The sequence below is a fragment of the Natrix helvetica genome (genome assembly GCF_964273705.1).
Source record: "Natrix helvetica genome assembly, chromosome: 4".
Lineage (NCBI taxonomy): Eukaryota > Metazoa > Chordata > Lepidosauria > Squamata > Natricidae > Natrix > Natrix helvetica.
Window position 1 is genome coordinate 60,061,357 of NC_138550.1, and position 13,395 is coordinate 60,074,751.

The following is a 13,395-nucleotide window of genomic DNA, read 5'->3' on the forward strand; positions in this document are numbered from 1 at the left end:
GGTCTTTGCCATTCCCCACCTACTGACATTTCAGAATACTGGGAAAACAACTTTATGCAGGTGGACTTTGAAACTCAAAGGTCTTTATGATGTTTTTTTTTCTCCCTCTTTATAAGGTTTTTAAAAATATTTTGTGGGGTAGTTATTTTAATATTAGAGTAAAATATTTTACTCTATTTACTTTTGTGATGGTGGAGTAAAATGTTTTGAGCCTAGAAAAATAGTCTATTATCAACTTTTCAATTTGCATTGAGTAGGCATTGCCTATTGCTATAATTGTGCATTTTTCAGTATTGAGCTACAAACTTGCATAATCCACCTTTCACCAGGAATAGATTTCTGCTCTGACAACATCAAACCTTGGTTCCTGGTTTTCACATTCAATGTATCAATACACAAATATATTTATAGGATCAAAGTTTCCATTTCTCTCTAGCCAAATCAACAGGCAGAAGTTGATTTCATTTTAATCCAGCTACATCACAAGCACAGTCATCTGTTCTTGTCCTGTAGTTTGGCACCTATCTTCTGACATCAGGTGCTCATGTTCTAGTATTTTATCTAATTTCCCTTGATTGTAAATGTTGATTAAGTTTTCTTGACAAATTGGAATGGACCACCATTTTCTTCTCCAATGGATTATATTGAGGCTGACCCGTTTCTATGACCAACCTGCTATGTATAACCCTTAGGGGAATCTCTGCTCTTGATAGGAATCATTCATAGCTTCAAGCTCCTCAAATCTCTATGTGGTATTTATTCACAGAGTAGCATATTAACATATCTTTCTCAATTCTTGCTTGGCACGGAAAACAAAACAAAAAGCAATAATTTTAATATTAGTTCTTTTTTTTCTACAGTGTCAATATTACTTCTTTATATGTATCTATTTTTTCTTGGTAAAGAGAGGTTTAATCTCTTCCTCTCTCTCTCCCCCTCTCCCTCCCTCCCTCCCTCGCCCTCTCACACACACGGTACCATGTGATTTCAAAAGATTAGCAGTTAAAACCAGAATGTGGATCGTTTTGTCTCATCTAGAGTAAAAATATCTGGTCTGATGCATAATTAATTATCTGCCTGAGGATTTTTTGATAATATTAACAGCACCATACTACCATGTCACGTGCATAGTTTAGACCTCGCTGCTCTCCCAAGAATCATACAGTATTTGGGAAATCTGTCTAAATAGGGATTACAGTTTTCATGCATTGATTCAAAATATTTCTTTTGAGCAAGCATTTGAAAAAGAGCCATATGTGGAACCAGTTTGTAGAAAACACATGACTCTTGCTAAAAGGCAGCTTATGAACCCTTTTTGAACATAGAAACTCCCACTGGTCAGCTGTTGGTAGGGAAAGACATATGCTTCATCTTTTGTCTTTGAATGGTCATTTGTAAGATTTTTGTCAATGATCCCAAGTCCCAGGCAAATACAAAGATCTGTTTGTAATTCTGATGTCTATGTTTATCAACAAAAAAAGACTGTGGAAGGCAGTTTCTACAATACAGCTTTAATCCTTGCAAACACAAATCGGCAAATCTTAAAAGATGAGTTAAAATAAAACCAAAAGATATTTCAAAGAGGCAAGTTATATCTCATTAATGTTTCTCTCACAGGAAAACACAAATCTGTGAGCTCTATGCAAAGGTGCTGGGAACACAAGAAGCCTTACATGTAAGAACTTAATTTCTGATATATCAGGATTTTTTTTTTAAAGTAGCATTGAAAATTCATGAACCTTAGCAAATATGTTAAGATATGTGTCTACAATTGGAGAAGCCAAATTAAAGCTAAATTTCAAGATAATGGTTGATTTCAGTCATAGGCCAGGTTAGCAAAAGTCCAAATGTGAGGGCAAATTTAATTATTTATTACTGTCAAAATATCTCTAGGGTTTTCTGCAATTATGTAAATTGGGCAAATGAGGAATCTGATAAGTGTACATTCAAAGAAGGTTCATATATTATTTTATAGTTCAAAATGTGAGAGATTATTTAATACCCTCCAGAATTAAACAATGTAAGTTAATAGCTTACAAAAATATGAAAATAGTAATTCAACAGTTGATAATTTTAATAGGTATTCTTGAACCACTCACATATATCAAGAGATCTGGAAATGGGGAAAGAGGCTAATGAAGAAGTATATAAATCCAATATATATAAAACATAAGATTTGCAGATGAAGTTTTTAATAATAGAATAAATATTCAGCTTCCTCACATAGTTTTGTGAGGAATATTCATATGAAGAAAAGTAAGTTTCAGTAGAACCTGTTCTTGAAGTCATTTTTTTCTTTTCTGAAAAAAAAAAGATGATTACATTTTTAAAAATGACATGGGAGAAAAAGTTAAAGTGTCAGAAGCAGATGGATATTCAGTAATGAATTTCCTGTGTAAGGTGGAATTTTCTTGACAAAACAGCTAGTTTGATTTGTCCATTCTGGTTTCAGCAAGTTGACATTCATCTTATTTTATATCCAAAACTTAACACTGAAAACAAAATAGTCCTGTGAATGCCTAGGTGAAAGCTTCATTTACTTTGAATGGTTGCCTGAATTGCCCATTAGAGACCAAGGAAAATACACCCAACTCATTTAAGTACATTCTTTTGAGTCAGCCACCTTGAAATGAAATGACATGGGAAATTAGTTAATTCAAAGTGTTCTGTTTATTTTGTAAAGTATCTATTTTTGTCTTCTTTCATTATTTGTTAATGACAATTTTATAGCCAGTGCACTATGAAGAGAAGAACTGGTGTGAAGAGCAATATTCTGGAGGATGCTATACAGCTTATTTTCCACCCGGGATAATGACTCAATATGGAAGGTATGGTAATCATAAGTAGGAATGTTAAGATTAAGGAGTTAATGAAGAATATGAAGGACTTGCTCCATAGATATAACTTCTGGTGATTGTGTAAAGAATTGCACAATTAATTAAATATTTTTACCAGAATTGTAGTTATACACTATATAGATAACAAATACTCCCTGCATCAAGATAATATTTGTAATTGGAAAATATATCTAGGAATTATTTAAATTTATGTATCATCCTATAAAATAGTGTATATTAATTTGCAGTTCAAAATCTATATTTATAATGGGTTTACTATTGGAACTGAATATTAATACTAATTATATATTAAACTGATAGATTCTTTATTGTTTTTAATGCCTTGATCCAGTAAGAGTGAGGGATTTCAGTGATTTTATATCCATTTATTCCTTTGCTATTTTACTTACCATTAAAACTACTAGATTGGGACTGCATAAATATAATTGTTTTTAATGGCCATGATAAGTTTTTGTACTCTTCCCATATATACAGAATATTTTGCTTTATATCATTTTTGCATAAAGTGATATGTTTTGCAGCAAGTCATGCATGAAATATTTATGAATGATTAAGTGTAGCCTTCTTGAGCAATGATTTGGAGCTAATTTCAGAGTTTAGCAGGACTTCAACCTTATTGATAGATTACTGTATTTTTCGGACTATAAGATGCACCTAACTTTTGGGGAGGAAAACAATAAGAAAGAATCTGCCTCTGCCTCCCAACAATTTGCCTCCTTGCAGCAAACAGCCAGGTCAGCTTCAGCACAGCCTGATTTAGCACAAGCAACTGATTGATGGTTGGATCTGCCTCCCGGAATACCACTGATCAGCTGTTCCAGGTTGTGGTGGGGGTAGTGGTTCCATTGGTGCTGGTGGCACCCATCGCTGCCTCTACATGCCCCATTTTTAGCCTGTTCCAGGCGGTGGGGGTAGGTGGCAGAGACTGGGATCCCTGCTGCCTGGAATGGCCTGAAAACATGACATGCAGAGACCGAAAACATAGTACGCAGAGGCAAAAAATTTGGACATGTGGAGACAGAAAATGGGGCACATGGAGGCAGCGATAGTTGGCAGTGGCGATGGGTGGAACAGCGGTGATGGGTGGTGGTGATCCTCGCAGCCTGGAACAGCTGATCGGTGGTATTCTGCAAGGCAGATCCAACCGCCAATCAGCTGCTCATGCTGAATCAGGCTGTGCTGATGCTGACCAGGCTGTTTGCTGTTTGCTGCAAGGAGGCAAATTGCTTGGAGGCAGAGGCTGAAGGATGGGAGCTGATGGGTGGCCGGGGTTTTGGCAACATTTGGTCTATAAGATGCACATACACTTCCACCCACTTTTTTTGGGTGGGGGGGAGAGAAGTCATCTTATAGTGCAAAAAATACGGTACTCTGAAAAACATCAGAAAAACACACCCTAAAGCAGAAAAGAGCACGTGTGCTCCCTGAGTTCATAGAAAAAGATTTTTTATATCATAACTTCATTATTTTATCAATTTATAAAATACAAAGAAGAATAAAAATAGGAAATTAAGGGAAGAAAAAGGAAAGAGAGAAAAAAAATATGAGTTACAAGAGAAGAAAGAAAGAAAGAAAGAAAGAAAGAAAGAAAGAGTTTTTTTGTTGTATATGTTTTATTTGCAGTTTTCCTTTAACAGCCAACATATTTTGTGGACAGTGTAATAACTAGGTCAATATATTTTTAAACAGTGCTAACAATAATAATATAATTACGTATACATATTTTTATCCTCCAACTTCTAACCTTAACATGCTCATTATAATTATAATATATTCTTTTATGTATCAATACATATAATACTTCCCCCCCCACACACAATTTGTGCTTATTTCTCCCCTCCCCACTTGTTGGGGTTCTTCCATATTCCTCTCTTTATCTTTAAACAGTATTATTAACTCAAATTCCACCATATTTCCACTATCTCAGTTTTCTATAAACACCATTAAACCCATTTATTAATAAGATGTAATCGGTCCCATGATTATATCTCTGATATAATCTCTGGATATTGTACATGTCTATTGTTATGTTTTGTTTTCTTTCTAAAATTTTATATATGTATCAGATAACTGAGTCTTATTTATAAATTACTCTTGGATAATTTTTTTCAGCTTTGTACGAGTGGTTGGGTAGTAAATAGGATAGTCTTATCATCAGAGTTACGTTTCCTTTTTCTTATTTAATCAAGTTGAATATCATTCTTTTTAGAGTATTAAAGCTGTTTACATGCACCATCAGCCTGCAAAAACATTCCTAACAAAACTGTGCACAGCTTTTTCCATGTGAGGGGCACATCAGAGGTGGGTTTCAGCCAGTCTGTCAGAAGAGAGAGCAGCACGCCCCCGTGGGCTTGTCCAATGAATCCTCCCCTCCTGTTTCTTCTTCTGCTGTTTGAACAAGCCACATGCCGCACGGGGTCGCGCTCCCTTGTCTTTGACAGCCGCCTTTTTTCCAATGGGGGGGGGGAGAAATCTATCTTTTCCGTCCCTCTCCATGGATCCCCACCCCAATTGGAAATGAGGCGGCTGTGAAAGGCAAGGCAGCACACCCCGTGCGGCATGTACAACAGCAAAAAAAAGGAACAGGAGAGGCGTTCCATGCGTGGCTTTTCAAACAGCCGAACTACTCCTCTGTTCCTTCTTTTGCTGTTTGTACACGCCGCATGGGTCATGCTCCCTTGTCTTTCACAGCCGCCTCATTTCCAATTGTTTTTCACCAGGGGTCGTGGATGGGCTCTGGAGTTGCTTCATGCCATGAAAAACATAGGCGTGCACACACACTGCCAAACTACAGCCCCGGAGAACGGAGACTCTTGGAAGGAAGCCAGAGGCAGCAGGGCAGCTGGGTCCCTCGCCCTCAGAGGGAGGAAGGGCCAGTTCGGAGAGGGGTTTGGTCCTGCTGCTTCTGGCGGACGGAGCTTTACTGTCCCGCGGCGAAGATTCCATCCCTCATCCCAGAGCCTTTGTAATGGCAGGAACTTGTTCTCACTCGCTCAGGCTTGTGCAGAGGCTTCCCCACAGTTTCACCACATTTTCCAAGTTGGCCACACCCACCTGGTCACATGACCGCCAAGCCACTCCCGCAAAACAGGCCACAAATAGGTTAGAATAGGTTCTACATTTTTTTGAAACCCACCACTGGGGCACATATAGCTTTCACACCACATATTTTTGAAAAAAATCCAAAAAGTAATAACCGGGTCCAGCAAGAAACCCGATATGGTTTTATTTTGTTTACATTTACATGTAATTAAAAGTTTAATGACGCTTAACATGATTAGTCTCTGGACATGTATTTAATAAAATTTACTTTAACACTTTAAAAATACAATTTTGTAATATATTATGGCTACCGGTATTTAAAACAGATAATCCTCAACTTATGACCACAATTGAGCCCCAAATTTCTGTTGCTAAGCAAAACATTTGTTAAGTGAATTTTGCCCCATTTTATGACCTTTCTTGCCACAGTTGTTAATTGAATGAGGCTTCCCCCTTGATTTTGCTTGTTGGAAGGTCACAAAAGGTGATCATATGACTCCAGGACACTGCAACTGTCATAAGTATGAGTCAGTTGCCAACTTCTAAATTTTGATTATATGACCATGGAGGTGCTATAATGGTTGTGTGAAAAATGGTCATAAATCATTTTTTTTCAGTCCCGTTGCAGCTTTGAATGGTCACTAAATGAACTATTGTAAGTCAAGGCTTACGTGTAAAGGATAATGCTAATTCTAATACACATTTGAAAAATGTATTAATATAAAAACGGAATTATAGATATAATGCAATTGTATAAATACTGTTAAGTATATAACTTTGCTGTACTTTGAAGTCAAATAATCACAAGTCAATATATAAAAGGATGGTGATAGAGATAAAAGCCCAAATTTACACCTCCTTCAATCAGGAATTGATGGATTCCTTTAGAGAATTCTTGAAGCTAGGACTGCAATTCATTCTCTTGGCTTGTTATCACATCAATCTAGGCTTGGCTGCCAAATATATTCAGGGACTATATAACAGCAAAAGCTTGACAGGCTTGATATTGCTTTATTGCAGAGAAAGAAGAGAGGCCACTCATTATATGGCCATCTATTTCACACTAATAACTCTGGGTGATATGCAAAGGTTAAAACCCAACAATTAGAACAATAATCCATGGTACCTCAGGTAAAGAGCATCTTCCAATCATAAAAACATATCAACAACAGAGCTAGGGTAGCCTCCTGTCCTGAATGTCTAAATAAATGGTCTTCACAGCCTTACAAACGGCAAATAGGGCTTGGGCTGTCAAGATCTCAATTCCACTAAAATGGCTAGAGCTGAATTTATTTTGGCCAGTTTTTCAGGAGACTCATTGATGGAGAAGTGGGGTAAGGGAAAACATGGTTGTATATTATAATGCATCATCCTGGCTACATGTTACTGCATTAAAGAAAAGTTTCTATTTCTGCCAACAGAGACTCTTTCCCCTGTTGCAAATTACGGTTTCAAGGGCCTGGGGAAATGTGCATGTTTATTGCATTCAATTAATACCACATTTAATTTTGCCCTGAATATACTGGAGCAAGTTTCAAGTTGATCAGAAATAAAAGGTCATAGGTGATGCCTTTTAGATGCTAATGTTAGGAATAATTTTTTACTGTTTATAATCAGAGAAAGGCATTTCATGATCTGCACTTGCTTTCAAAGGATTCTTCGTGAGCCAGTTGGGAAGATCTTCTTTGCAGGTACTGAAACAGCTTCAGAATGGAGCGGCTACATGGAAGGTGCTGTTCAGGCTGGAGAAAGAGCAGCCAGAGAGGTAGGGAGTCTGTTGCATCAAATAATTTCACTTAGGTTTTCGTGATGATTCTTTGGATGAATTTCCAACCCAAAGCATCCTCATGTTGGTTTGCATGACTGCCACTTAAAGATAAATTATTTATTAATCTTGTAATAAAAATAAGCTATATGAGATGACCAGGCTGAACTTGAGGGAGGAGTCAAACAGAGCATTAGTCATGATGCAATAAATAAATCTTTCTACTCATTTGAACTACCTGAATCTCCTGATTTCCCTGGCGCTTGACAAAAGCAAGCAAAAAGCATTAAATATCAAAAGCTAAAACCAAACTTACAGAAGCTGGATGTCATATGTGTATTTAGGACTTAAATAAATCCCGGAAAATGGCAAATGGAGAGTTCTTAAAAAGGCATTAGAGTATCAAAAGAGGCAGTTTCACTGAGCTGTCTCTGAATATCCTGGTCTGGCTAAATAAGACTCTAAAGTTCTGATGGTGATAGGATGGCTTGCATACTGATGAAAAGGAAAAAATCTCCAATGTAAAAGAGAAAATGAAACTGAATACTAGAAACAGAGATAAAGCTGCATTATTCTGTATTAGTCATTCAAAACAGCCTATTTTTAAAAATGAATAGATTGCTATGTGGATGAGGAATCTAATCTCATGTTTGTTGATGAGAAAAAGATTGTGCAAAAGAATCTGATCTGACATGTCTTGACTGCTTTTTTAATGAAGTTGCACTTTTATAAAATTCCCATTTATGTGAATAAGATTTGCATATTTGCATATTTACAGTCCCTATAATGTATTATTTCTGAACTTTGACCAGAAGCAGAATATCTTTTAAAATGCCCGTTGGAAAAGCTTTTGATCACCTGCTTTCTATATAAGACTTAAATCACCTCTTTTCAGGTACTACAATCGATGGGAAGATATTCAGGAGAAATATGGAAATCTGAACCAGAATCACCTGTAAGTATGGCAATGGAGATTCTCAGTCATCCAGGTCATAGTTGTCCAAAGGGTGCATTTCAAGAGGCAACTGGATTTTCTGTGTTTTTAAAAGATGTTTCGTTTCTTATCCAAGAAGCCTCTTCAGCTCTCAGAAGTTCTGAAGAAGCTTCTTCGATGAGAAGTGAAACATCTTCAAAGAAAAACCAGAAAGTCCAGTTGCCTCTTGAAGAAGCATCTTTGGGACACCTGTCAGTATGCAGTGTTTTATTTGATGTAGAAGAAGATGTGAAATTAATACCCAAACTTAGAGAAGGGACCATTTGGAAAGGAACGGTTTGGTTCTCACTCTGTTTTGAACATAATAAATGAACTACAAGCAGTCCTTGATTTACGACCATTTGTTTAGCCACTGTTAAAAGCTACAACATGACCTCATCACATAGTGATGGAAGTTCCAGTCCCAACTGTAGTCATAAGTCAAGGACTACCTGTATAGTAAGTTAATTATAGGAATGCAATTTAAAATCTCACCAACAATATGCCTTTAACAATAGCCATGATAGCCCATATTGTAAAAACCACCAATTGTTTTGACCTGCTGAATAGCTCTTGTAAATAAATATGATTTTCACACCCCCTGGAGTGAAGTTAGCTCCATCCCCCCTGACCTTCCACAAGAACTTAAGACCTGGCTCTGTCAGCTGGCTTGGAGCTCCCATGAGGAGGGGTTGTCATATTGGAGGTAGTTGACAAACTAATAACAGATCCCACCTTCTCCCCTCCTCATCCTGCTCCCTCCCCATCTTTACTTAGGGTTGTGTATTTATCTTTTTTTTTATTACAGTGGTGCTTTGGTACTCCTTGTTAATTGGTTCCAGGAGGTGTGATGAGTACCAAGAACGATGAGTACCAGTTTTTTCCCATAAGGAATAATATAGTGAGTCACAAGGTAGCTGAACACCAACAATTTCTAGCTTGTGTGTTGAGTACCAAACAAACGATGAGTATTGAGCAAAATTTCCACATCAAAATGGATTCAGTACCAAATTTGATGAGTTTCAAAGCAGTTGCGTACTAAGATACCACTGTATTTACATACTATTGTGTACAGGTTTTGCAAAATTTTATCGTTTAATATTGTAAGCCATCCAAATGTTTGATTTCACTCCTCCAACATAAATAAAAGCTATAGTACATTTTTCACAATGAGTGTGTTTAGATTATGGTTATGCAAACATGATTTGAAGGTAGGTTTTTGGCAGCAAAAAGCAAACACCCAAAAATGTAACTTACAAGCGATCTTTGAATAGCTTGTATCTAGGACTGCTACACACAACACACACATGCAATCATGTGATTGCATTTCACGCATTTGGTAATCAGCTGCATCTATGATCAATTTCAGTGTCCTGCGGTCACATAACCACAGTTCATGATGTTTTTGCAGATTTCTGAGTTTTTGCTGATTAATAAATATGGTGACTCATTTTATGAGATTTTAATAAAAAGACATAAAATTGAGCTAGGTGACATTGTAACTCAACTTACAACAGTTCATTTAGTGACTGTTTGAAGTTACAACAGTACTGAAAAAACTGACTTCTGGCCGTTTTTCACAGTTGCAACCTTTGCAGCATCCCCATGATCATGTGATTAAAATTCAGATTCTTGCCACCTCTTGCCAAAGGTGTCTGGGAGTGTGATTGAAAATCTCTCACTCTCTCCCTCCCTTTCTCTCTCCATATATGTACATTTATTATTATCTGCAACAACTCCTTAAATATTTAGAATTGCTTGAAACATGAAACTTGCAGTCAGAAGGATAGGAACATCTAACCCTGAAGTAGCCAATTAATTTTCACAAGAGGCCACATGAGAAACTGGAGCTAAGATAAAGGACTGAACCAAAAGGGCTTTGAAGGTCTGTAGGCACTCACAGACACACATATGTAAATAAAAAAAAACCCAATAGTCACATTCAAAATAAAAGCAATGCAGTTGTGTTATGTGCATGGCATACACATATTTACATTTGATTTCTAATTTCTGTTTGATCTCATGCAGACCAGATAGGGACAGTCAAACAGGCAGATGTGCCCCAGGGGCCTTAAATGCTCAGGTTTGATCTGGGGGTGGGTTCCGACAGGCACTACTGCCTGTTTGCTTGTGTGTGCATGACGTGCGCTTGCACAGTGCAATAAAAATAGTTCTGTGCATGCGCAGAAGCAAAAAAAAAAAACAAACCAAGATGGTGGTGCCTATGACGCTGCCTGGAGAACCAGTTCGGGGGCATGACATGCCTGGGTTGCTGCCGGTTCCACTACTGGTTCGGGCTGAACCAGTCCGAATTGGTAGGAACCAACCTCTGGTCTGATCTGACTTAATATATTAGTCTGGGTAGTGTTCTGCTTGAAAAATGTGGGCCGCTCTACTTTAATCACGCTCTACTTTAATTCCTGCTCCAACAATACTAGAAAGCTGTAATTGTTTAACATAAGAAAACTGTGTTTTGTTGTTGTTTTCTGACAATATTGAAAAAAAAATAACCCCCATTAATTGTGAATGTTCTTCCATCCAGGATGTGCCAGCCCTGCCAATAACTGCAACATTTTGGGAAAGGAACTTGCCTTCTGTTCCTGGGCTACTGAAATTGATGGGGTTCTCTGTTTTCTTTACATCAGTGGCTGCAGCTGGGTTCTTTGCCTATAAAAAGGATCTCTTAGTGCAAAACTGAAAACAGATGTGCTAATAGCAAACTATACAATTTGGTCTGCAAATTTATATACATTAACACAATCATTTCCTTCCCATTTAGACTAGGGGTCCTCAACATCTGGGCTGCAGCCCACTACTGGGCTGTGGCCTAATTGGAACTGGCACATGTGTGCATACTGCTTGACTTGCATGAGCAGCGGGCTGACACATTTGCGCACAAACACACAGAGAGCTCAACTTGCACAAGTCAAGCTGTGCACATATGTGCGTGTATGCTGGCCTGCCACTTGCACAAGTCAAGCTGTGTGCCTGTGCCCCGACCTGCCGCTCGAATGGTCCGGTTCCCCTCTCCCCACTCCCAGCTAGGCCATGGCTACAAAGGTTGGGGACCCCTGATTTAGACTGTTGATTGCAATTATCTGTATTCTGCCTATTAGTTCAAGGTGTCTTGGAGTCATCTGTTTCCAAAGGCACTATACAATTTGGCTGCTATAAAAATAATATAGTTGTCTGGAATCCAATTACAGGTAGTCCTCGAGCTATTCATTCACCCTTATGTCTGACCACAGAGACTCTGCAGCATCTCCTGCCTCTCTCCCCATCCCCATCCTGCCCTGGGTATCTACATTTGTTCAAGAAAGAAAGCAAAAAATCTTGGGATAAACTTGTTGATTTTTCTTCCCTCACCATTAGAGGCTAAAACTAAATTCTCTGCCTGCCCTCCAATCTCAATCCCTTTAACCATCTGATTTGTTAAATTTACTGCATGTCTAGAAAGAGGGGGACAAAATCTGCAAATTAGTTACCTTGATGAGTGATTACCAGGCTGAAGAATATTGTAGAGAAAGGGAAGGAAGCAAAACAAATGTGGCAGCACAAGTGTGCAGCAAATCGACACGGCAGAAGTTGGATCCTAAAGGGAGTCAGATTGGCAGCAAAAAGCAAACACCCAAAAATGTTACTTACAAGCTATCTTTGAAATTATAACTGCTACACACAAGCACACATACAGTCATGTGATTGCATTTCACACATTTGGTAATCAGATGCATATATGATCTGTTGCAGTGTCCTGTGGTCACATAACCACAGTTTGTGATGTCTTTGCAGATTTCTGAGTTTTTGCTGATTATTAACTATAGTGATTCACTTTATGAGACTTTAATAAAAATGTCATAAAATTGAGTTAGGTGACATGATAACTCACTTAACAATTGCAACAACTTATAACTGAAATTCCAGGATCAGTTGTGCCGGTTAAGTGAGGATTACTTGCATATCTTAATCAGTAATCCCATTATTTAGGATCAGTGAAGAGCAAATGGAAGAATTTTTGAACCTCTACCTGGCCTATGAAACAGCTGTCTAGGATTTCACTAACTTTTTAAGAAATATCTTTCATACTCTCTTTTTCTTAAATATGATAAATGGATATATGTTGGCTTTTTAAAAAATTGAATACCTTTTTTCAGGATTATAATATCCTTCTTAAAAATATAATCAGGCCTAAATCTTGTTTAAGGATTGACAGACATAAAGAGATTTAATTTTGAAAAATGTTTAGCTATAGTATTAGAATGTTTTTCCCTTTCTTCTGCTTCCTCCAAACTGCTTTTGGATGAGATCCCTTTCATTCCCCACCTGATATTAATGTATTTTTATAGATTGAAAGGATTTCTTAATATCATGTGTTGGCTCGCTCCTTATTTGATAATATTCAAGTGGGTGGAAAGAGAGAAGTTGATTTTATTTCTTAAAAAAATGTTTTGGGTTATACTGCTAGAGATAGATTTATATCAATGAAGTGATTTGCACATATAATTTCTAAACTAGATTTCTCATCTTTCTATTTGACTCTTCTTGGATTGCCCTTCTCAGATGATTGCATCTGAGGGCCTGCAGACTTTGTAGAAAGCAATTTCATTGAAATGGATCTCATTCTGAATGTAGATACTTGGAATTGCACTGTTTAGTATTTTTAAATTAAGTACTCTGGTAATCAGATGCTACAATCGGACATCATACTGAAATATGCAGTATTTAATAGAAGTCTGCCTTCTCAGGTTCACACTAAACTC

At 37.5% G+C, this 13,395-nt stretch overlaps 1 protein-coding gene across 1 annotated transcript in view; it reads left to right on the top strand.

Annotated features, from left to right (window-relative positions):
• The window catches only part of LOC309390747 (amine oxidase [flavin-containing] B-like), a gene marked incomplete at its 3' end in the record, with an annotated part of 70,580 nt that extends 59,244 nt beyond the window's left edge, over nt 1–11,336 (top strand). The window contains exons 11-15 of the mRNA XM_081950411.1: nt 1,618–1,675; nt 2,731–2,828; nt 7,554–7,665; nt 8,561–8,620; nt 11,181–11,336. Of these exons, the coding sequence (XP_081806537.1) occupies nt 1,618–1,675; nt 2,731–2,828; nt 7,554–7,665; nt 8,561–8,620; nt 11,181–11,336 (484 nt within the window). The remainder of the gene's footprint in view (nt 1–1,617; nt 1,676–2,730; nt 2,829–7,553; nt 7,666–8,560; nt 8,621–11,180) is intronic.
• Between the last annotated feature and the right edge of the window lie 2,059 nt (nt 11,337–13,395).